Raw genomic sequence first — 25,676 nt, forward strand, 5'->3', positions numbered from 1 at the left:
ATTCTTGGAGACCATTGATTTCTTCTTATTTTCTTTACTATTTTGGAATCAAGAAAGTAGAATAAAAGAGGAAAACAATATGCACAAGTAAGCTTCTGCACACAGAAGAAATCAACACGGCGGGAGATTTCTCAGTGGAAGCTGAGAAAGAATACTGTATTACACAAATGTGACAGAATGATCCTGGTGAAGAAAGAAAACAACTTTTTCTTCATTTGTCTTGAATTTTACTATCATGCCTGCACAACACCAAGTCTGTCTTTTTCTGCATGAGCAATATGATACATTGCTCATGAACATACATGAACACATGCTTGGCAAAGGCCATGGTGAACATTACTACTTTATCATATCAAGTATTTTATTTTATCTCCCAGTTTTAATTATGCAGCTGAACAGAATCCTACAGTGCCTTGACACATTATGAGTCTCTTCTAAGAGCTATTTAATGTCTTGCTATCTGAATGCTCTAAGACAAAAAGCTTATCTGTTCTGTTCAGGCAGAAGGTAGAAAAGAATGATTTAGATTTTGTATGACTAAAAAAATTCTAGTGGAAGGCTTTATCTGAAGGCTGTTTGACACATTTCCCTGAATACTGGCAGTCTGATCTCTTCTGGAAAAATGCTGCTCATCTGGGGCATTGCTTTGTTTCTGATGCCTGCCTAACATGAATGTCTCAGCTGCTTCTCACAGAGCCTGCATGCCTGGCAGCACCGTGAGAGGAGGGTCCCGCAGGTTCCATGCTGCATGCCGCAAGCTTGCCTTGGGGAAGCAAAGTGTTTTACGGGTGCAGTTGATCAATGCATCTGACCATCAGCTGAAACTATACTAAGAATGTGTAGTACTGAATTTCTAGGTACTTTTATTGATAACATTAATATTTTAACAAAGGGCTTCACATGAATTATATCTCTAAAGTGTGAGGAGTACTGATGGCTGTGATTTTTGAAGAATAACATTCTATCACCAAACTTTCTCGAGCACTCAAAGTTCTTTTTTGAAAGTTTATTGAAAAATTAACATATCAATAAGTAAATCAGAAACATATTATCTTAGCACAGTGCCAAGAGACACAGCTTTACCTAATAGTGGTATTTAACATACTGGTGTTCAAGACAATGAGCTATTTACGCCATTTTTCATGAAATCTGAATAATAGGTTGTCATAATTTAATCTTTCTGCAGTTTAACTTTATACTTGAATTTACAAATCAGATAAGTCCCTTGTCACTGTTTGTCTTGCCACTGTTTTGATTTATAGGACTGTAATAAACCGATCAGACTTAAAGACCAACTTCTTTGCTCTATAAACCAGTGCACATAATGTCCTTTAAGTGCAGATCAATGTCTGTTCCATTTCTCAGCTATGTGCATTTCAGAAATACCTCTCAGCTGTCAGCTCACCTTCACCAAGGCAGTCTTCACTGAAATGCCTTATATATCCCAGGCAGACTCTGAAACTGAACCTCTAAATCAAAAGACAAAAGGAGATGGATTAATCAATAAGGATGCTTTCATTTTCTCTATTTTTTCCCCAGGCTGAATCCCCAGACATAACAATCAAATCAGTCTAGTCTAAGCTAAACCAAGGCCTATAAAGGTTACTTGACAAAGATTCTGTTTTTCACACAGACAAGATAGTTGTGCTTTTCCTCCCTTTCTCTCTCTCTTTCTTTAAGTGCACTTTATATTTGGACTTTCACTTCCAGGAGAAAATAACACAGCATTTTCTTCCACCCTCCTACTTTATTTCTAAATATCTGCTGCTTTCAATATGCTACTTTTTCTATCACAGTGTTAAAATGAGACTTTACAGACTATATAAAATTATTTACCTCACTCATTGTTAAGACTTGTTTTGGGAGGGTGAGAAGCCCAGTGATCCTAATAAATAATGGCACATTCAAGCATTTAAATGATATCATTCACATTTAACTACTGGCAGAAAATTAACGACTGCAAGTGACCCTCTGTGCACTGAAATTGTCCCTGGACATGTTTTCAAAAATTTCTCTTTGAAGTATCTGAACTGATTATTTTCTTATTAGCTAAATAACACATGCAAAACTGACCTTCTGAGTTACATTTTGTTACTAAATAGTAAAATTTTCCCTTTTAACTGTGAATGCAGTCAGATCAACCTTAACATTCCAGGTGGTATTTTCCTATCTTGTTTTAGGGTTCCTACTGGATCTGCCATTAACCATGACTGCATTTGGCCTATTGCAAGATATGAAAACAAAAAGGAGTATTTGATGTAATTGATGAAAATTATGTGTAAAGGTGGCCCTGTCCATAAAGTATGTTGGGAAACCCAACAAACTTAGATAAAAACCTTTACCGAAGTCCGATGTTATGAGGTGAAATACTTCAGAAGAGAAGATGTGCAATGGAGTGGCTTGAGGATAATTAATGAAGAGGCAAGAGTATATAAGAAGAGAGGAATGTGCAGTTCCCAAAGGTAGTTCTGTACACATTTGATGGGTGAGCCTCCTGTTTTCTGGGTGTTGGTTTTTTTACCTCTTACTTGTATCTACTAGTTCTCATGATAATAAAACCAGTTATACCAACTTAAATGACCAGAAAACAAAGGTTCAAAACAAATACAATTAAGTATATATTTTTTTTGCATAGCTAGTAACTAGTGAAACTCCTTGCTACAGAGTGTTACAGGTGCTGAAAATGGTAATGATTCTGGAAACTCAAGGAGGAAACATCGGGCAACAGATATATTTAACACAAAGATGAGATACAGCCTACAGATCAAGAACTCCCTCATGGTCAGATCCCCGGAAGCTGAGAGGGGAACTGGTAGGAGGCACAGTGGAAATATTCCTCAATATTTTTCACTAAATATCTAGGACTTGGCCTTCCCAGTTATCACTGTTACGCTCTCTTCCTTTCTGAACTTAAATCAAGAAGAAAAGCAAATTAAATCCTTTTCTTGTTTTAATGAAATAAAATGCAGTGTGGATCTGCATACGATTTTCTTTTGTAGTAATAGTTCAACTAGTTCAGGTAGTATCTAAAGATCTTGTTGACAGAGACACATAGGATTACATACTGTCTACCCCAAAGAGTTCATCACATGAAGTAAGATAGAACAAACAGCTGCAATAAATAAAGTGAGAATAAGGAGTACGTTTTATAAAACAGGAACTACATCTAAGCAAGTGCACATTTCCTCTCTGAATCATGTAATATTTGTTTGGGTTTTGTCTCCTCAGAATAACTATCCACTGTGCCTGAGTTCCAATCAGTGCAGAGTTTTGGACAGGTTTACTTTAGAAACCCAGTGGAAGAGGACTGAGGAAAATATATGTACTTTAGGCAAAGTGCTGTGTAGGTTGGCATCTTGGATAAGGGCAGGATTAAATGAACAAAACTGACAGCTAGAAGAGGACTTCTTTCTTTTTCTCTTTTGTGGGACTGGCAGTGGATATGGAACCCTAGAATGCCGTTTCATTGGGTCAGTTTTCATGTGTTTAGGCAGTGAATTGGTTTACCAAGACTATGGGAAAACTGCTAGAGAGTTACAAATTTCTTCAGAAAAGGGAGTCCTGCTAACTTTCATGCATTTTATGTGATATGATAGGTGTCTTGTGAATATAGTTATAGAAGTTGGTGATGTATTATACCAGCAGCAGGACTGAAACTTCTCTCTGTTGCAATCTAGGCACTTAATCATAATATAGTATCTCCCACTGCTATACTTACCTACTCTTCCCACCAATACTAACTCTCTTCTTCTAATTTAGTCAAAGCCTGAAACACTCAATTAGGAACTGGCATTGTGGATTTGTCAAATAAGTTCTGTTAATTATCTTTTATGGACCAGTATAGTAGAACATTTACTTTAAGTACACTAAAAGCATTTAATAGTATACTTAAATTATTCTAATAGTTTGCTAACTATGTTGTATGTTCTTAGGAGATGCAATTAGAAAATTATATAACGTTGCATCTGTCATGGAAAAGAATGTAATTCTATTGTTATACCTTTTCTATGTCAGATGCCATACTAATTACATCATTTGACAATTACTAACTATAACAGATTATACACATCCAAGTCATGTAATCTCTTTTGTGAGTATGATAACATTACATAATTGTCAAATGACCCAATGGAAAACAAAATTAATGCTCTGATTAGTATTACTAATCTTAATTATATATTTACAGCTTTATTAAATATACAAGGAGAAAATTTCACCAAATATCTAAGGGGCTTAGTATAAAGATCCAATAAAAAACTTTAAAAAGGCTTTAGATGGAAACATGGTCCCAAGATAAATAAAACCAAACTGTATTCTAAGTTCCTATTAAGTGTCTGCCTAATCCTGGAGGTAATACAATCTTTTTCTTCCTTTTTAACTTACAAATTCCTTTTGGAATTTATACTACTATGCAAGACAGAGCTGTTCATATCTAAAGCCTTTAATTGACTAGCTGCTTGTCATCCATCCCCATAAAAACCCCCACAAAAACAACAACCAAAACCTGAGCTTAGTGACTGCGTTTTTGGTCTTAGTGCTGCTTTTCTATACAGCATCTTCTGGGATGGGCGTAGTGTTAAAATGACCACTTGGTCGTATTTCTTCATTTCAGATGTACCCTTGGGAACTCTGGCTAAAGCCTTGGGTCTGGCTTACTCTTCAGAGTGCCCACTACATGTGTTAGAGTTTATCTGCAGTCAGATGACAGATGGAATGATAATCCAGCTGTCTGTTCTTGAGATTATGACATCAGGCAATTAAATTTATTCAAAGTCCTTATTTGCATAGTTGTTAGAAAGGTAAATGGGATTTGTACATAACCTGTAGACTGAACTTGCCTCCAAAGAATGTATAAATGTCTGGAACTTGTCTTGACTGTGAGCTGGGACTCAGATTGCTCCGTGAGTGTTTTGTTGTGGTCAGCGTAGACAGGTTCCCATTAACAAGGAGATCTGTGATCTGGAAGTAACTTGCTCATCCTACAGCGAAAGTGATGTTTAAGTCACTGCCTTCTACTCTGCACTACATTTTTGACTCAGTCTTACATTGTTGAACTGTTTCAGAATTGGTCTGATGAAATTTCTGTATACTTGCAGAGACACACTATTCAACAACTAGTTCCTCTGCTTAGTATTGTTGGCATTAAGAAAGGAGCAAAAGACCCTACCTGGTGCCAGCCTTTAACTGTTGAGTGGAAAAAAACATAGATTCATCTCTGCTGCTGTAGGATTTTTAAAAGATGCATTGATCATTACTAATGATGTCACAATATTTTATTATAGGTGACTTACGAGTTTGCTGGTGCCATAGAAAAAAATAAAGATTCCCTTTCACAAAATCTCCTATTTGTAATGAAAAGTAAGTAAATGGTTTTGTGGTTGCTGTTGTTGCTAGAAATCAAGATATTATGATTTGAATTTAATTTTAATTTTAGTTTTCAGAGGAATGTATATGCATTTTATTTCCAGTAAAAGTCACCCTCATCTTTTTAGAGTATGTACTCATTGTTTGAAATTTTCTCTAATTTAGAAAGCTTTTAAAATTCATGAACATCAAGCTTCTTCATCATGTGATGTGATGTAAAGAACAAGAAAGTATAGTTTGATAGATGAGTATGACTTAAAAAAAACATTGGGGATGAATTAAAAAAAAAAAAAAGAAATCCCAGAAAATAGGGAGCTTCCAAAATCATAGAGTCTGCAGTGGGATGCGCTTCACTGCTTGAGGACCTTTCTAAAAGCAGGAACTTGTGGGCGTTCTTATGTTTTTCAGTGAATAGTGAATGCAAAATTAAATATCTTTCCATATGCATATTGTATAATTATGCCTAATAATGATGCATCCCAGTTTATTAATTAATGATTCATAATTAGATAATTAGAAACCTCTATCATTTACCTTTTCTGTGAAGAAAACCAAAACATTTTCCTCAGGGAAATGTCAGTGTACCCCAAGATGTAATTTGTTTTTTCTCAAGCCACTGCAGAGTCTTTCACTTAATATATTATCTACTTACATTTCTGTCCATAGAAACAGAGGTCTTCTGAACCTTATATTTGGCTTCTAAATCATCCCCACTGTTACAATATTTTGGGTTTTTAGCAATTTTACCATTAAATTAGGTAAACTCCCTAGCAACATAATTGATGCATTTTAAAGGCAAAGAACGTACATTAAGGAGAAGAAAGAGATGGAAGAATCGATCTTGAATATAATCTTACTGATTATAGTTTTAGAGACATTCCAGTTCTTACTACTTGGAATTTACATGATAATCTGCCAAAGAGTGTAAGAATGTATGGCAACTTCCATTATGTTCTACAAGAGGAAGTATTCTTCCATTCTCTCCCATAGTCTCCTTTTGTGCTTTCATTGCTGTTTTGTGTAATCAGCTTTGCAACTGTTAAAAGCGAAGAATGGAGGACTGGTCTGTATATAAAATGTTTTATATGCTAAAAGTGAGTGTATATACAATTAACAAGTCATAATAATAACAACGATTATAAATAATGGAAAAATTCTGAAGGTAGGATATTTACAAGCATGTAAGTCAAATTTAAGGGCTACAGTCCTGTTTTAAGTGACATAGGCTTAAAACCTATTGATTGTCAGTGACATATTTCCTTTAAGGTCAATTTCATAAGTTATGTAGGCATATACCTTAAGTGCATGCCTTCTTTGATTTTTATTGATTTTAATTTCCTTAATCAAAACATTTAAATATACTAACAACATGTATTTGCATATACATGTAAGAACGTGGAATGTACCTGTCCAACAAATAAATCAGAGGTATCTATTGACCTAGATTTTATCTGTTTTAATTTGAAGAACATAATTTTAATGCCTTTCCTAATGCTGCTTATAACATTTATCCATAATTTAAAAATATGGAGGTTTACTATGTCCACTGATTGTGCTGAAATTGTTTCAAATATCAGCTTTAGTATCTTCCTCATAATTTTATATTTCCTTTTAATTAAGGAATAGTAATCTGCACATAAAAAGGGAAACAAATCTATTGCATTTAAGCATCTAGTAATATACCTTTAGACAGCTAATAAAGAGCAAACAGAGGATTTCTACCTGCTGTGCTAAACTTAATGATGTTATTTATGATGTTTATCCCATTCATCTTTCTGGGGTTTTGTTTGTTTTATGCATGAGGAGTATGATCATAATGCCAGTTTGCTAGTTCTTAAAATACAGTAGTACAAATTAATAATGGTTAAGGATATATCACACAACAGGTTTTTAATGCTTATTGGTGCTGTGGAAGTACAAGCAGCATGTAATTACCATGTTCATCTTAAAAAGCCCATGACCATTATCTCATAAGGGAAAATTTAACTGAAATTAATATAAAGTATCCTATCTGTCTTAAATTTTAAAAACACCTCTTGGAAGTGTATTTCTTTTGTACTAATTATCACCACTGCATCAAACGTATGTATGGCATTTTTTTCTGTAAATGTTTGTAAGTGTGGTCTTGATGTAGAGAAATGTGAACCTTTGCAAATGGTTTGCAAATGCAAACCTTCACTTTGCCTTTTGTTTTTTCTTATCCCTTCCCATATTGTGTTTTATAGAACTCTTTTTTTGGTGCAGTGAGTGTCTATAATTTATTTCTGTCAAGTGCGTGATCATTTGTAAATGCTACATGTTAGGTAAATGTTGTGCAATATGCATTTCTTGTTATTTCTTCGATAGATGGATAAATTTGGAATCTGTAATGGAATAAAAATCAGAGGTGATAATCACATAAGTAATTAAGTTTAGACAGATCACAGTCCAAAAGGTTATGTTTTCTGCCCTGTTTTGTTCATCACAGGACCTGAACATGTTTGAAAACAGATCCTTAACTATTGAATACTCTATAATAACTAACTTAATAGTTTATTGGTTTGTCCACTTGCTTTCAGTTTGCTTATTTAATTCGATCTCCTATTGTATGTATTTTTACTTCCAAATACATTTAATTCTCTAACTTGGGTTTCATCTTCATGAATTAATTTCTTCTTTTTTTCCCAGCCAGTGAAAATGTAGTTGTCAATCAGTTATTCCAGTCCAAGCTGACACAAACTGGATCACTTGTTCCTCCATATCATTCCCTTAAAATTAAAGGCTGCAAAGCATCTTTTCTCAGTAAAAAATCATCAGTAGCCTGTGCAAGTGGAGAAGCAAAGAAATGTGTTGAGCTCAGCAAGGTAAGAATTTAGGACTCTTTCTGCTCTTTGCTCCTTTAAGATTTTTCTCAGTCACTTTGTAATTTCTGAAAGCTCCTTGTAAAGCTTGTACATTCCCTGTAAAACTATTAAAATAATTTAGTACTGAATTTAAACACTAAAGCAATAATGAGAGCTAACAGGTTATAATTTACTAACATTAATAATACTGGTTCAGGAATCTCTTTCTTGGACTCTCTGAGCAGAAGGTTGGGCAAGATGATGAGGTCCCTTCAAGCCAGATTCAGTCCATGATTTTTTGGTTCCAGGGCTTAGCAGTGGATGGAATATTATTGACTTTTTGCTCTATAGGAACATTTCTTTATTTTGTCTCCTTGGCTGAGTTTATGATGAATAGTTAAGTAAATTAAGACATAGGAAGCACAAAAATTAAACCCCAATGTCTTTATTGTGTTAACCTGAGAAGATTTCTGGTTTGCAAAAGATAGTTTGTGTGGTTTGGTGTGAAGATCAGCCTCGTACATTTTGGCAAACTTTGTTATTTTAAATGGTCACATACATGTAAATTTTCCCAGTTAATTTGAAATCAAATCAAACTCTCCCCATTTCTGAACCTGTCTCTTTTTCTGCTAGCTATGTCAGCCAAAGAAGTTAAAAAACAAAACAAAAAAGAAAAAAAAGAAAAGAAAAGAAAAAAAACACTAAAAACAAAAGAAGGAGAGAAACTTGGGAGGCTATCAGAAAATTAATTGTTCATGTCACACAGAACATCTCTCTTTTGAGGAGAAGTAACATGATTTCCTGAGTCCATTCTTGTCAGAGTGTTGGAATTCCTCCTTCTTCTGGAAAAGAAGCAACCAGTTCTCACAATACATCAGCTGCCTCACCAGGCTTCTTGAATCTTACAACTCTATTTTTGGCTTACAGCTGCATAAAATTGATTCTGTCATGGGATTAAGGAGCCCGCTCTCATGTGTCATTGCGGGAGGCTTTATGCAAGTACATCCACAGAATAGCAATGGGACTTTCCCTATAGCCCCCCTGCTGATAGCAGCATAATTCCTGTCTACTGTTCTTGTCAGTAATCTCAGTGGAAAAAATTAAGTTGAAATGAATAGTGTTGGTTTAAGGCTATATTTAGCAAACAGCTGAGGCATCACAAGGTGCCTTTAGGTGCCTTTCCACTATAGTAACAGCTTCCTAGAGGAAGCTTCCTAAGGCTGTGAAAAAGATCCTAGTCCCATACATGGAAGGAAGTATGAAAAGCACATCTAAGTTAGAAGCCTAATCAAGCCAGGGGGAAACACCACACAGCTGGGATCTCTGGAACGATGAGGTTTTTGACAAGTCTAGAATAGCTTTTAATCTGCAGTTACTCTTTTGAGAGATAGAAAACATATTCAAATTCCTTTGGGAAGTGTGATAAATTAAGTCAGAAATTCCAGATTAAGTGAGAATGCTCTAAACTTTTAGGTATTAGGTGGAAGGTGGGAAGAACTTCATCCTTCATCTGGCCATAGAGACAAGGATGGCTTGGCTTCTCAAAGGTAGGCTTTGAGAAGAGCGGTGCAGGTGAGACAGAACTTAGTTTGTAGATACTAAGCTGGCCTAATTTGAGGAAGATACTGTGCTTCCCTGTGGGATGGAAGCAGAACTTTAGGTATCTAAGTTGTTCCAGTGGCAAAAAAGAGGCACTTGCTATTTTGGACTAGGTACCTGATGCAGGAACTGGAAGTGGGTAAGTACTCTAGATTCTTTCATGGATCAAGCTCACATCTATAACTTTAGTGTCCCAAGTAGTTTCTTCCTATTTCCAGTACAGCCTTGAAAATCCACTGTCATGGGCTGGAATAATGTTGGGTTTGTTATTTTGATGTTTTTGTAATTGGAAATGCAATGTAAGGGACATTTTCTTTTCAGCTTAGAATCAAAATGACTGCATGCTGGAAAATCATAATCACTGAATATTTCTTGAAGTTTATCCTGAGGGTAAAGGCAATAAAAAGGAAAAGATTTAAAAAAAAAAAAAAAAAAAGGAATGGGGAGGGGGAGAAAGAGGGATATTAAGACAAGAATTATTCACCAGAGACTAGCATTCCTTTTATATCTGAAATTTGAGTTGTAACATGCATCATACTGTAAGCAGTGAGAAATGCAAAATGGATGGTTGCTGTGTATGGGTAGTCATCTGGACTCCACCATATCCAGGAAAGACAAGTAGACACTTTTAGAGGTCAGATAAGAGTTTCTTGTGACTCCCCTCCCTTTTCAGCTTGTCATCTGCAGTTCTAGCTATTTGCTAGGTTGTATAATTATAGATTTCTCTGTGTATGACCATGTATCTACCAGTTTACCTTTCCATAAATGACTTTTTCCTTATTTTGAGCATTCTGTCACAGGTGAGTATGGTCTACCTCTGTGAACTCACAACTCTACTTGTAGTAGGGTCCAAGAGAGATGTGCATCCATCCTAGGAGAGACATGAACAGATCTAATAGCTGACTAGTATTTTAGAGCATATAAGGGGTCACAGGAATTTGGGAATGTCAGCTCAGGTCTCTGTGACTTACGAAGACTGTGTCCCCTTTTCAAGTAAAGTAGACTATATCTTCACTGATACTTTCACAACTCTCTCTCTTGCTCCCTTGTTTTTCTGTAATCTTTTCTAAGTAAATAGTTTGGTCCTGTTGCCTTCCTCTTGCTTCCTTTGGAAGAATCAGTGGGTTTCAGGGTTCATACAGCAGAAGTCTAGTCACGTGAATGCACATCATTAACGGAAGGCTTTTCTTTCCATTGACTTTACATTGTTTCTTTTTATGAACACATTGCTTTATTGTGTTAGTTGAAGAACTCATCTATTGCAAAGCTTTTGGTATGTCTTCTAGATATAGAAGCTTTAAAATATTCTGCTGGGAAAGAGATTTTTTAGGAGGAGGTTTTACCTTCCTAACAGAGATTACAAAGTTATATATGTGTATTTTTTTCTGTGAATTAGAGGTACAAGATTTTTCAACATAAAGCTGTATATTAGAGGTTAGTAGAGAAGTACAGCTTCAGTGATATAGTCGTGTTCCGTAGCCCATAGCTGAAGATGTACAAGTTTGGAGAGTTTGAATTAAATTCATACTTTGCCTTTGCCTTGTTTCCTTTCTTCTCTTTCCCTCATTGTGAACCGAACACTTCTTTCCCATGGGAGGAAGTATTTAACACAGGAGAGCAGGCAGGAACTTGAGCATCCAAAGCGTTGTTCCTGGCTCTTGCACTAACTCAGGAAATGGTCTTGAACTAGTTACTTAATCTGTTGAGAGGACAGGACTGAGAGCATTATCTGTTAAGGGGAGGAAACTATTTTGGTTATATTCCTCAATCATTTTGTAGACTGGAACTGAGAAGTGTCAATAGGCATGCTAGCGGTTCTTTTTATGAGAACACCTGAAGCAAGCAGATCTCTTTTACTTTACTGTTTTGAATTTGGGGATGAATTTGCCCTTAAAAGCTTATTGCATCCTAGTAAGTAAGATTTGAAATAATAAAGAGCTCCAAAGTTTAGTATAGTGAGTAGAGAATTGCTTGCACTGCAATGTGTTTAATGGAGTTTGGCTTGAGGGGGCCAAGCTGAGGAAGTGTACACTTTTTTGATGCAACTGGAAAAAGACACAAGTAGGCCAGAACATGCTGACTTGATAGCAAGGGAGTTTTATGGGGTAAGTGGACTGGAGAACGGCAATGGAAAAATCAGAGGTAAAAAAGCTGTCATTGATACAGAGGTTCGAATCTGAGTTTGACGGAATAATGGAATTCAATAATTTTGCCAGCCTTCCTGCAGAAAGTTTAACAAAACCACCTAATTTCTGGGACCACTTTTAGGATGAGGACATTTTAATCTCAAAGATAGGAAGAAGAACATTAAAAAATAGATTTGTTTCCCACTCCTAACTAACTCTGATGTAAAGGATGACATCGGTTCTAATGAGATACAAAGTTATTGACAATTTATGTCTATAATGCGTGAAAATGGGCTAAAAAAGAAAAGAAAAAAAGGTTAACTGCATTCCTGTGTGCAGGAAGAAAAAGGAAGGTTTTTTTAGTATTAAAATTCATATTGTTGTTTTGCCTTCAAGATTTTTTAAAATCATCTGTGCTTAGATTTACTCAGTTAAACATCTGCCAAAAACATAAGAAACCTTTTCAGAGAGTTACAGAATTATGCTACTTATAGGCAGACTGTATGGGATACTTAACTTCACGAGTCCTGCTTCTGCTATAGAGTTCCAGATCTCATTGCTTTGCCCAGTTATTTGGAAAAGGTCTTTTAACTTCCCAATGGTATACATCTGCTTTTGAAATTAAAACTTTCTTGCTAGTCATGGCTCTGATATTTACCCACTTTCCCAATTCTTTCTGAAACTCAAAACATTGTCTATGACATACTGTTTGTATAAATGTTTGCCTTTGTTAGTAAATTGTGTAACAGTGAAAATGAAGATTTACTGCCCATCTTGAGCTAAAGGTATTGTGTTTGTGCTTTTCTTCCCCACAGCTTTTGAAAAAGAAAGGAACATCCTCATTTCTTCAGAGACTGGACCGAGGGGGCCCAACCACTGTGGCAATACAGCTCAGGGTTAGTGAACATCTTCTGGACAGAAATTTACAATAACAGCAACAACAACAACAAAAAAAAACTAAAGGCAGGATTAGTCTTTACAGATTGCAATGGAAGAAAGAAAAATCATGTGCTTGAGAAAGCCACTTGCATGGCCACATCAAGCTTTTTGAGAAAAATTTAAAAAGTTAGGAAGAACATACTTGTTGAGCAATTGACCTTGCTTCACAATAATGATTGATAACTGATTTTTTTCCCCCACAGAAATCACTCACAGATATTATTGGGAAACTGCAGAACTGCACGCCACATTCTGTTCATTGTATAAAGCCTAATAACTCCAAGTTGCCAGATACTTTTGACAATTTTTACGTGTCTGCTCAACTGCAGTATATTGGCGTTCTAGACATGGTCAAAATCATACGACATGGATATCCAATACGTCTCTCTTTCACAGACTTCTTGTCAAGGTAAATTCTTTTAAGTTGCATAAAAACTTTTTATTACATACAGTACAAAGCCACGTCATGTTCTGGTAGTTCTTGCAGTGTTTTGCTGATGAGTCTTTCAGACTTTCTTCAGAGAAAAATCGTGTCTGCCAGGAAGGGGTGTAGGCTTGTTATTTTTTAATTGAAGAAGCCATGAACTTTGTGGAAATATATTTAACAAGATCATCAGCAAAATGTATCAATTTAAAAAATGTAACTTCATAAAATATTTAAGTTTTTATAATTTATCCTATTTATACAATTTATAAAATACAAAATATTGCATGTTGTCTCCAGGTAATTAAATAGCAGAAGGAGAAATAGTGTAATTTTTCAAATTTATCAGTGTAGGTGACATGGGTTCAGTATTTGTGTTTCATATGCTAGGGTTTGTTTCTGCATGGTGATGATGAGTTATTAATGCTCATACTACAACTCCATTTTTATTGTTGTTAGAAATGAGTGAAATTTTGAATTAATGTGAAAAGACAAAAAGATGTATGTCACTGCTTCTGGCTGAAGGCCAACTCTTTTCCCCCATCACCAGTTCAGTTTTGGGGTTTTGGCTCACTCATCTTCTCAAATACTTCAGCAAAGAGAGTGCCATCTTGTAGAAGAGATGTTTGGTTAGCAGTCTCATGCACTCAACACACTTTCTTCCTCTCTGCGTGTTCTACTCCTTGACTGATATATTGAGTAGTCATGATCTGACCTATGTATTATTTTACTTCTGTAAACCAACATGGGATTGTCAGCTGCTTACACATATCTGAACTGCCTTCTTGAAAAAGTTGTGGATGTTAAATTACTGCTTGGACAGAATAATATTCTCTAGTAATTCTGTAAATATTTCAAAAGTGCAGGAGTATAGGAGTTTATAATCCCACATGGTTCAAAAGTAAGCCCTCTGTGTCATACCACATTGCCTGCAGCATGAATCCAGAAGTGCAGGCTGGTTGAGGAGAAGTTGCATATAATGGGAGATTCGAAAAAGTAGGTTGCTTTCATATTCAGAAGTGGCAAAGGCAATCTTTATATGGGCATTTCTATATTACTGAATTGAACACTTCAAAGGACTATTACACGAGCACAAAACCACAGTCTTTTCTACTGTTAAATCCTTACAATGGTTCCTGGCAGGGATTTGGTTCTTGCCACCCAGGTTTTCTCACTTTCCCAGATACAGGCTTAAAGTTAGCACAGGCCTGGGACCATTTGTGGTGGTCAGGGTAAAGGTAGCTGCTCTCTTTTGAAGGATAAAGGAGAGTAACCATATCTCAAAGGTCATTTTATTCCCTTGGCTTCAGTGCCGGAGGATGACACCATGCATGTTCACTCTAACATATAGGCATGTTGTCTTTTTTTGAGAAACTTTACTTAAAAATATAATTTAAAAAATGTCTGAAGATTCAAATGTAATTTCAGTCTTTTTCCTCCACTCCTTCAAGTAAGTCCCAAAGACAAATTTTTACCTAAAAGTCTAGAAGACATCTGGTGTCTCACAATAAATATTTATTTGGAGTAACGATAGTAAAACAAGAATAGCAACAAAATTTAACAATATGATGCCAGCAACATTTATGGTATTATTTTAAAATGTTCTAGTTCTGATACTGTCCAGCTTTATCCCTTTTCCTCCACAATAAATTTTCTTTGTAGGTACTTTGCAGCTGAGCCCCTGTCTTTTTACCTGTTTGGTCCAGGTCCTGATAATTATATTATTATACATAAAATGAAACAATGGTGGGGCTAGCATGGTATCACTGAAAATGAAATTCATTTTATAATATTACCTGTGCATATATTGTGAACCTACTCAGAAGTTAACAATAACCACTCTGCATACCTCTCTTGACACTACTGATATTTAGATTTCTGTACAAATAGGAACACAGAGCTCTTGGCCTAGCGATACTGAAAGAAACCATCAGCATTGCAAAGCTGTTTACAGTAGCCATTCCTGTCACAGAGGCCAAAGTTTATCTTACTTTGAACAGTAAATTCTTCACTTTACTCACCATGACAAATTAACCTTCATATTCACATTCAGTGTATTTGGATAATTCTTTTCATTTCAAATAGTGTAAGCATGTGGCTATTTGTTCTGTTATTGGCTAAAAAGTACAAAGTTTTTAGCAGAAATGGTAGTATTAGATTGCAGTTCAAAAGTACTATCATTTCTTAATACTGTACTTTTTTAGCCAATAAACTATAGGTAAAAAAGTGTAACGAATTACTGAATTCAGAGATTATATACTACCTTTTCAAAAAGTCTTCTAAAAAACTGTCACTTGTACTACATTTCTGTATTTCCTCAGTGATTGGACAGAATGGTTTTGGAAACTGGATAATTAGTTTTGGTGATATCCTTGTAAACTGGCTTTGCTTTGTTGGCTGTTCAGCCTGCCTCCGGTTTTGTCCTGCTATTCATTGACTGGAATGAGAAGTGATTTTGTCATATTTCAATATATGCTTATAGGGCTGAAGTTAGTAGACTTTCTCACATTTCAATTTTTTGTTTCCTTTGGTGTCAAACTGGTATTTCTAGTGTTCTAGTGGGAAAAATGGTATCTTCTCTATTTCTGCAATTGTTTTTCTTGCATCATGGCTCTTTTACTTCTTTTGCATGGTTCAGAATGGTTTGTGGTTTCCAGCCCCTGCGTGGGCAGCAATGGTTGCATTGGTATGCATTCAGGAAGACTGAGCATAGACACTGAGCTGGAGTGCAATGGCTTTGCAAGAGCTGCTTCTTGCAAAATAGTCAGGACGCTGCACAAGAGTATAAACCTATCTCCCTGAGGTACTGGGTATTATTCTTCAAGTTGCTGAAGGGAGAAAAAATGGCATCAACTTAGATTGTACTTAGGGTCCTTCAGTCCCAGACCAATACAAATACCATACAAACAGGTAAAATGTAAAATGTAACATGTCAATTATTACAAGCAGTGGTCACAACAGGCCACAATGATACTGGTGTGTGTGTGAACAGACTCCATTCTGAGCTGTCCTGGAATCAAAAAGAAAAGGAAGAAAACAAACAAACAGGAAAGTATTGCTCTAGAGATGGAAAGTTAGAAGCTTAGTTAAAACCTCGTAATCAAGGCAGGATCATGAGCAAAAGTAGGATCTGAAAGGTGATGAACACTTGCTGATTACCTTCGAGTACAGAAATATATACCAACTGACAGGACCTCTACTTTTTGTGGTATTTTCACATCTGGAAGGAGCCTTTATATTCAGAAGTCTAGGGATACAATACAGCTCTATTGCAGTGAATGAAGATGATACTCTTTTATTGTCTTTTTCCTTTTTTTTTTTTATTTTAGTAGGTAATAAGTGTATTTGTTTAATATTATACTGATTACACTGAGGCGGGAGAGGGGGAGAAAAATCAAGGAACAAAATATAAGGGAAGATGAAGGAATTCTTCTTTATTCACTGTAGGAAGCTGTAAACAAGTGAATGGTCTTACTAAGTGCTCTTAGTGGGCTGAAAAAGTTTAGTCTTTCTATGGCTTGCCCCAGGGGGCAAAGGAATTAATCCCTATTACTCTGGGGAGAAAAACCTTTGTAGCTGACAACAGTGAAACACAGAGAAAGAAAGAAAAAGTGGAGGATTTCCATCTCTTAATGAGAATAATTAAATTTGCCTATAGCTTAATTTTTTCTTGAATGTTTTTTAAGGAATGGAAATACAAGTAATTTTTCCTTTATTCTTTCATGCTCTGCTGTGTCATTGTTTGCAAATCCTAGATGCTAGTGAGGACTCTTGATTTTCGTGCAGTTTTCTCTTTTGAAGAAAAGAGTTTCCTCCCCATTGGAGTCATGTTAACTATCAATTTGACAGCGTGGCCCCAAAGAGAGGAAAATAGGCCTACAGATGTAAAACAAAAGATATCCTGCTATCCTGATATAGTTGATGTGTGACACTGTGAACTATCAGTCCAGGAACGATAAGACATAGAGGTAGAAAAATGTGTCTCCAGACAGGTGTCTTTAAGTTTTACACATAACTGTAAGCTTTTCACCTTCAGTTTGTGTCTTGGAGTCCTGATGGGCTGTTTCAGTCAATGGAGCCGTGTAGTTTGCACCTTGGCTCGGCTCAGCTGCAAAGTGTTTTATAGTAGTGATGCAAGGAAATCTTGTTTTTCTACAGCTGAATGTACTATGCAGATCTCCAGGGCTCACCTGGCTTGAGAAGTAAGGGTATTAATGGTAGGTCTGAAACCACTGTGCAAAATCAAAGAGAATTTGTGGCCTGGATCCCAACTTGGATTCCCAAAAGACAGTGAATTGCTACCCTCCTCTGCCTTCCCTGTAGTTTTCATGTATTTACTTTTAGGGTCTTCCTTATCATATAGGTAATGTGGTCCAAGGTTAAAAAAAAAAAAAAAAAGCAAAAAGCTGGTTTTTTTGCTAGCTAATAAAAAGATAGAATGTTTGAATTAGGGGCCTTTGTGGTGAAGATATAGAATATCAGAAAACCTGGATGTTTTATCAGTAACAGACAGTATCTTAATTAGATGAATTTGAAGAGATTTCTATTAATATCTAATTAGAGATTAATATAACTGGTCTTTAGCATATGAGTCACATTTGAACTCTTACGATGGCTAAAGAAAGATAGCAGCTAAGAAAAGGTCATGTTTTGCAGGAGCACTTCTTCCTGGGCTACAAAGTTTTATCATTATTTCTACTGCTGTCCCTTTTGGATTTACTGGTTCTGCTTCTGTATTATCAAAGTGAAAGCTGACAGCTGTAGGTGAACCTTTCAATCACCAAAGTTCATCGATCAGAAGAGAAATCTTGTAGAAATTCTGGTTCTTAAGTGGGAGCTCTGACAGTTACTGTCAAAGTATACATAATAAAAATTGGAATTAATAAGGTCAGATGCTATTAAATGCTGTAAAACAGGCAGCACCAATATAATTATTAAATGATATATGGGATTTCAATGGATTTGTCAACTCCAGCTGCAGTGTTTCTGCTGAATATCCCTGCAGTGTTGGCTCAATTTCTAAAGCTCTTCGAGTAGAGAGACAGAAATCAGTTTTTACTTTATCTTTAAAATAGAAAGGCTTGAGTAACATGCATCTTAGACTCCTAGAAAATTTTGCCCATATATTTTGCATTAACATCTTCAGAATCGTTCTTAGTGGGCTAGATTTTTTAATTCTAGCTTTGCTTTTAAGTCAAAGCAACAGCAGGAACAATTTTGTGAAGAGTTCAAAGTTTTCATTTTGCATCCCAAATTATACATATAGGTAAAGTATCCTCAGATATCCAGAAAAACTGGAATAAAGAAAACAGTAAAATAACCATGGAATTAGGAATTGTCTCCAGATAGCTGTTTATTTCCAGCATTTAACATTTTGACATTTTGTTTAAAATGAGAATAGGATAATTTCACAAAAAATACCAAAAAGAACTTTAGTAGCAACATAGTGAATTGTTATGTTTTTGCTATTCAGTGCAACAGCAAAAAAGTAAATATCAGCGTGTGCTCTATTACTAGTGTAGAATAATAGGGCTCAGAAACTCCCTGGGGCAGAGACAGAGCCTGATTGTACAAGCTTAATATCTAGAACCTAATCTCTTTGCATCAATTAATAAAATGGATCCTGGCTGACTTTCGTGTCATTCACCTCACTTGGTGCTCAAGGAAGACATGTAAAAGCCATTTGGAATATAAATTTTTAAAAATAATGATAGTGATCAAGGACCCATCTAGAGTAATGAGGTGAGCTTATATTTCTTGCTCAGTGAAGTACAAGAATACAGCTGTTCAGGCATGTTCAGGTGAAAATGAGGCAGTAAGATGCTCTGTTTCACTCATACTGAACAATTTTATTTTGGTACCATCCTCCTCTACAAACTATCCTGCTCTACAAACACTCCTCTACCATTAGTGTTTTGTAAGTTAGATTAGAAATTAAAATTAATTTTTCCTCTCTCTTCTTTAATGTGGTTCACCAAATTGCTGAGCTGTACCCAGTGCTTTGCTCTGCTTGTGTTTTAGTTTCCTTGGCCAAGGAAGAATTTATGAACTACTGCATTAGAGACTGAAGTTCATACATTACACATATTTCTTGTGTCTGGGATGCTGCTTAGCAGTGGAGACTGCAAGGTCCAGTTGCACAGGTCCTGAAATAAGAAAACTGTGTTAGCCTTCCCTGCCAATTTGCGGCAAACCTTCAGGGCTGCTGGACCTCAGGACAACCTCTGTGGATTATGTGAGATGATAAGCAAATTGAGCCTTCCACTTAGCTGATGAGAATTGCAGGATTTTGATGAGAAAAAAAAATGTTGTTCAGAAAGCCCAAACAATTATCTGCTAGTGTGCTATTCCCTATCTTTATTTCTGCACTTATTGAGTGTTTCTTGGAATTTCATTACTGTCTCTCAGGTTTCTAGACTGTCTTTTCTGGGTTTAACTCTTTCAACCCAGTCTTGTGTTTTCCATCATGGAGCTCCCATTCTGTCTTGTGTTGTATTCAAGGAACAGCAGAGAAAATTTCATATTGTGAGGGAGAACACAAAAGCTGTACATAGAGACATCTCTTACAGTGTTGTTGCAAGAAGCAGTAAGTCACTAGAATGTTATGATTTGCCATTTCCAGTTCTCTTTAAAAATGGCTTAAATAGCATCAATCTAACCTTTAGTTTTAGCTATTCATATGCAGGCACAATTTTTAAGATTATAAGTAGATTTTTTGTGTTAACTGGTTAGACAATGTCAAGTACAAGTTTGGAGGCACAGCATCAGACCGCAACTCTCACCTTTCTCTTCCTTCTTCTTTCTTCTTCTTCTTTTGTCTTCTTCTTTCTTCTTCCTCTTCCCCTTCTTCCCCTCTTCTCTTTCTTCTCCCTCTTTTTCATTGGCTGACCTTATTCTCCTATATGAACAGACTATGTTAAAATATCTAAATTACAACACTTCAGCTGTATGGAGTCAGTTAAAAGTAAAGAATCTCAGGGGTTTTAATGTTTTAATGAATTTTTGTTTTAAAGTAACTTGAAAAGATGGGAAAACATCCCTTTTTGCATGAAATATTGGGAAGAAAGATATGGAACAGTGATAATGGATTCTTGTGGTAATCACAGCAGTGAGCAAACAAGTATATTTGAAGCCTGTTCTAATTACAGGTTTCCCTCTGATTTCAGTATGAAGTTCTTCTTAGATTAAATTCTTAGAGGTTACACTTAACTGTACATTCTGAAATCTGCAGTTCTACTTAGGGCAGTGTGCATTGGTACTGAAATGCTCTAGTAGTGGACTTTAGATCAGAAACAGCTTCAGAGCACTGAATTGTTCCTAACTCGTCCAGACAATTGACTTTGTTTAGAGATCATTCAGAAGAGATACCTTTTTTCTCAGGAAAGTTTATGTTCATGCTATTATCATTGCTTGGTCAAATAATATCTGTCCTTCTGCAACTGGCATAAAGCCATTATTAATAACTATTGTTATCTTTAGATCAGTACTATTAGCTGATGCTGTATTGCACTGCTATGTTGTTTGTGTTTGTGAATCTTGTACGGAACTCACCATTGCATATCTGAACAACCTTTGTCCAGAAACTTTTTGGTGTTCATTTTTTTTCTCTCTGTTTTTCCTTTCTCCCTTTTTTCTCTTGCAAGCAGGGAAGTTACAATATTTTATAACATATAATTTGTGAATTAAGAAAGTGCAGCAGTACATTTCAGAGCTTCATGAGCAGGTTAGGGCATTAGTGAGAATGATGTACTAAGTAGATTGCAAAGTGATAGGTCATCACACTGGCCCTTTTAGCTTTATTGTCTGCTATGCAATAATATCATCAGCCTTCTGATAGAGTACTGCATTGATAAGTGCCATGATACCTGAAATCCTTGCAAGGAGAGCAAGTTGTAATCTGACTGGTATTAAAAAGCAATATTCCATTAAAGTAGATGTAATGATATCAATTTATACCAAAAGGCAATCTCGCCATTGTGTTGGTTCAGACCTAGAGCTGGAAGTGATATTTCTGATTGAGGGTAATCACTTTTGTTTGTTTTTCTTTTAGAATGCAAGAAAAAGTGACTAAATGAAATATTTTGAAGTTTTGAGGGCACCTTAAACCCAAATTCATAAACATGATAATGAATAATTTCCTGTGAAGAATGAAGGTCATCCACAAAGTTTAAAACCACTATGTCTTTGGCAGTTTTGGCAACCATCACATTCTATAAAGAAGTGTCATGGGTTAACCCCAGTGGGTAGCTCAGCCCCACACAATCACTTGCTTATTCCTCACAAGTGTCATGGTGGAGAGAATTGGAAGGACAAAAGTTAGAAAGCCTGTCGGTTGAGATAAGGACAGTTTAATAGGGAAAGCAAAAGATGTGCATGCAAGGAGTGAAAAATAAAGAATTCATTCGCTACTTCCCATAAGCAGGCGAGTGTTTACCCATCTCCAGGAAAGCAGGGCTCCTTCACATGTAATGGTTACTTGGGAAGACAAAGACCATCACTTCCAAGCATCCCTTCTTCCTTCTGCCTCCAGTTTTTTGTATTTTTTTCCCTCTGTCATCCTTTCTGATAGCGGGGCCCAGTTTGGGTTAATTCACAGCAGTCTCAGAATTATTCTAAATTACTAATCTCTTGTGAAAGCTTGCTAATAGGGGATTGATTATACTGTAAGAGGTGACCAGAACCCAGAGTGCACTGGCATTCTCCCTGGCGAGCCATGTGTATTGGTGTATGTACATCACCCGGGGAGTTGCCTAGATATAAGTAGGAATTTGGGACTGGTTTAGAGGCTATAGGCCATGTGAAATGTATTTGTACAATGTGATAGTGGAGTGATAATATCTGACCTATTCATATTATGAATAAACTAAATAGCTCTATATGTTACACGTCGTCTTAAGTGTAAGTAGACTATTCTGTTTTACCCCCTTTGGAGTTGTTTCTTTAGAGCTGTTTGGTTTGTTTTCTCCATTTTCCCCATTAGTTTCTCTTTAATACTTGAAAGACCAGAAATGTACTAGATAACTTCAGATGTCTATGGTGACTCACCTAATTAGCCTTGACTTAATTTATAGTGTATAGAGAAAAATGGTCACTTTTAGGATATGATTCAACTGACTTTTTTTACAATTATCCGGTTTTGAAGGTGTTTCACAGTCTCACTCTAGCTCCCATCTATGGCAAAGGACAGAATTATTGGTTTGTAACCAAAAAACTCAGAGAGCAACATTTTGGAGTTGAAACAGAAGCAGCTTTTGAAGATATACCATGGTGTCATCGGTTCTCTAGCTCACAGAATAAGTAGTATGCAAAATATCAATCTTTATGTTACATGCCATGGAGTTGGACTGTGAGAATGATAAAGTTGCTGGTGTTTCTGGGACTTACTGACAGTGCACAAATGCGTATAAGAGAAAATAAAGTTTCTGTTTTGACTGGACTTTTCAGTAGTAGGTCAGACATCTAGCTTATTCTATATTTAGAAGGCAAAGACAAGTATCAGCATAGTTTGCTGGGCATCTTCTGAGTTTTATAATACAACTATAATTTGCTGAAGCAATTACAAATTGGTGTAAACTATTGTATTATTCCACAGAATTCAGTTAATTATTCATGTCTGTAATGTACTTAAGAGTTCTGCAGGATCAACATGCAAAGGGGTCCCTTGAGTTGGGGTTTGTATGTAGATAATAAAGTAGACAGATACAGGGAAATAAAAGTGCCATGGTCAGTTTTAAGTCTGGCACTTCCTAACTTCCAAATGTTTGGTGTGCAATCTAAATAATCTTCCAGCATTATTTATATTACATTTAGTATTGTATGTATAAAACTTAGTTAGTGGAGCTTCTTACAAGGGAGTTTATTGTTCTCTGCCATAGAGAATGTCCTGGCTTTTAAGCTGTTTCAAAGAGAGTCTCAAGGTACTGGTATGCAAGGTATTTTTCTGCCTCTTTTTTGCTTCCGCCTTTTTTTTTCCCTGGCTATGTTCATTTTCTTAGACAATGATAAATCTATTGGGCACACTCAAACATAATGCTGGCTAAGCTGTTTCAGTAGTTCCAGTGGTTTTCTTTATTTTAACTTAAGGAAGGATCTGTGAAATTTTAAAAAATTTATTTCATTTCCAGAGTTAAGTGCGACCCTTGATACCTCTGAAGTGACATTCAGTTTCCACTAGCATCTGAAATTTCTTATCCTTCAGGGTTAAAATTTATTAAATTACTAAACAAGCCTGTTACTCTATGATATCCTTATAATATCTATGCATATTTCACATTCACAAATTTAAAAGCTTGCACTGTTTCTAAACATGGAGAAATGTTCCCACAGAGTATTAAAAAACCTACCACACTACTGGATTCCATCTAAAAACCTGGACTGTAAAAATAAATAAAATTATATTTGTGTGCAAATAAGAATATTGAAAGTTCTTGGCCCGTATCTCACAAGCTGACTGAGTTCTGTGTGCCTATAACCAACGGCTAAGCTAATAACACTAAATTATTTCAGAACCTTGATGTTTCAATGAAAATAGTTATTGAGTACTTCAAAAATTGTTGGCATCACATAATGACAAAGATAATGGATGTAGATTTATATATGGTAGTAAGAAGTTCACTCAACTGCCTGCCATAGAAATAAACCTGTTAGAAGAAAATATTATCAATCACTAATATCTTCACTAATCCTTATACTTTGAAACCCTTCTAAGGCAATGCCTGTTAAAATAATATACCTATTAAGTTGATACAAACAGCATATCTTTAAAATAAACATATTAAAGAAGTAAGTATGCAACACATTAGCTTATGCTAATGGTACTATGCAGGAACTCTGAATTATCTAATTAAGGTGCAAATTGTCACATGGATTAATTTTACTGTATAGTTTTAAAATAATTCCTTTGTATTCATTGATTAATTAAATATAACTATGTGCTTTCAGTGCCTAGAAAAATTTTAGTTGCTCTTGACTGCTTTTTTTCCCCTGCTCATAAGACTTGTATAAATGCAGTCCAGCTGCCCAACACTCAAAAGCAACTGTGACACTCCTGCTGTTTTTTCTTTCTGTGGCTCTGCAGCTGTTAAATTCTTTCCACTCAACTCATACATTCATGGCACCCTTTTTCTCCTTATCCACATCTTGATACTCTTTACAATGATTTAATCTCCAGCAGAAGAACCTGGAATGAGACTTTCTAAAGCTAGATTTCCTAGTCAGACTGAATAATGGTAGGCAGTTAATACTGGTGACATCTGAGAGCAAACACAAAATCCTATGCAAGCGTGCATGTAAAATCCTTTTATGTATCTTAATCACTGGATCTTACTTTGCTTTTTTGCTTAGACCCATGTGGCATTAATTTAACATCATTAGTTTTAGCAGACTTACTCCTGCCGTACTGCACAGCAAATGAGAGCAGAATCTGGTCCAGCATTGATGCTGTATGCCAAGGCAACAGCCTTAGCCTATCTTTAAAAGTGTTGCTTGTGTACAGTTTGTCTAACCATTATACAGTTCAGAGCAGGAGAATCCCTGTTACCCAGACTGATACTACTCACAGCGTTCAGAGAACAAAAGGGAAGCTCCCACAGAAGAAAGCAGAGGTAGAGATGGTCTTCCAGAGAAGCTATTTTGCCTGTATGGTTTAAGAAAGTCCTAAAAACCTTCCCCATAATCCCAATGCACCTTATCTGAACTACCAGTGAGTGTTGCAGGAAGGATTTTGTGTATTTCCATTATTCTTTGTCTGAGTCAGTCAAGATTGTGCAGAAGAAGAGAAACAAAAGCAAGGAAGAAATAAAGCATCATGTAGGTGGAACATCAAATTCATTCCTATTTCCCTCTAATGTAAAACTTTTTGTTTGACTATGGTTTTGCTTTCTGCTTCTGCAATATGTGTCTATCGCAGTACATTTCCAAATGATCTGGGAACAGATTTCTTGGCAAACAATGAGCCATTGAAGTAGCAATCTCACCAGGACAGCAAATGGGAAAGTGTGTGTAAGTCCACTTTGGTGTTTCAACTCAGTGTCACATCCCTGAAAAGGCCTTGTGTATTTTTCAGGAAAATCATAAGTCACTTTGCTTTACACAACTTGTTTACAGTTATTTCAGCCATATGATCCCAGCTTCCAAACACTGGGACAAGAGCTGGGGCCTAAGCACAGCCTTCTCTGAATACCGTTTCAAAGTCTTCTCATAATTTTACCCCCTTGTAATATCATGCCCATCACTGTGCCAGCAGATCTGTAGACCAGCAGTCACAACCTCGTCCTATGCCCCTCGAAGGGTGACTTAGTACCTAGACCTACTCAAAGCTGACCTGCTGGTATGCTTTAATTTTCTGTCGTTTCAGACCTTCTGGTTTTGCAGGAGGACTTTTAATTTTGACACCCTATTTTA

At 36.0% G+C, this 25,676-nt stretch overlaps 1 protein-coding gene across 4 annotated transcripts in view; it reads left to right on the plus strand.

Moving 5' to 3' along the window:
* Nucleotides 1-25,676, plus strand: part of MYO16 (myosin XVI) — a 452,710-nt gene that overhangs the window by 354,451 nt on the left and 72,583 nt on the right. For all 4 annotated transcript variants that reach the window (XM_080377718.1, XM_080377716.1, XM_080377717.1 and 1 more), the window contains 4 exons: nucleotides 5,283-5,358; nucleotides 8,032-8,207; nucleotides 12,727-12,807; nucleotides 13,054-13,259. In XM_080377718.1, the coding sequence (XP_080233844.1) occupies nucleotides 5,283-5,358; nucleotides 8,032-8,207; nucleotides 12,727-12,807; nucleotides 13,054-13,259 (539 nt within the window). The remainder of the gene's footprint in view (nucleotides 1-5,282; nucleotides 5,359-8,031; nucleotides 8,208-12,726; nucleotides 12,808-13,053; nucleotides 13,260-25,676) is intronic.

This window comes from Falco punctatus (genome assembly GCF_963210335.1).
Source record: "Falco punctatus genome assembly, chromosome: 2".
Classification (NCBI taxonomy): Eukaryota; Metazoa; Chordata; class Aves; order Falconiformes; family Falconidae; genus Falco; species Falco punctatus.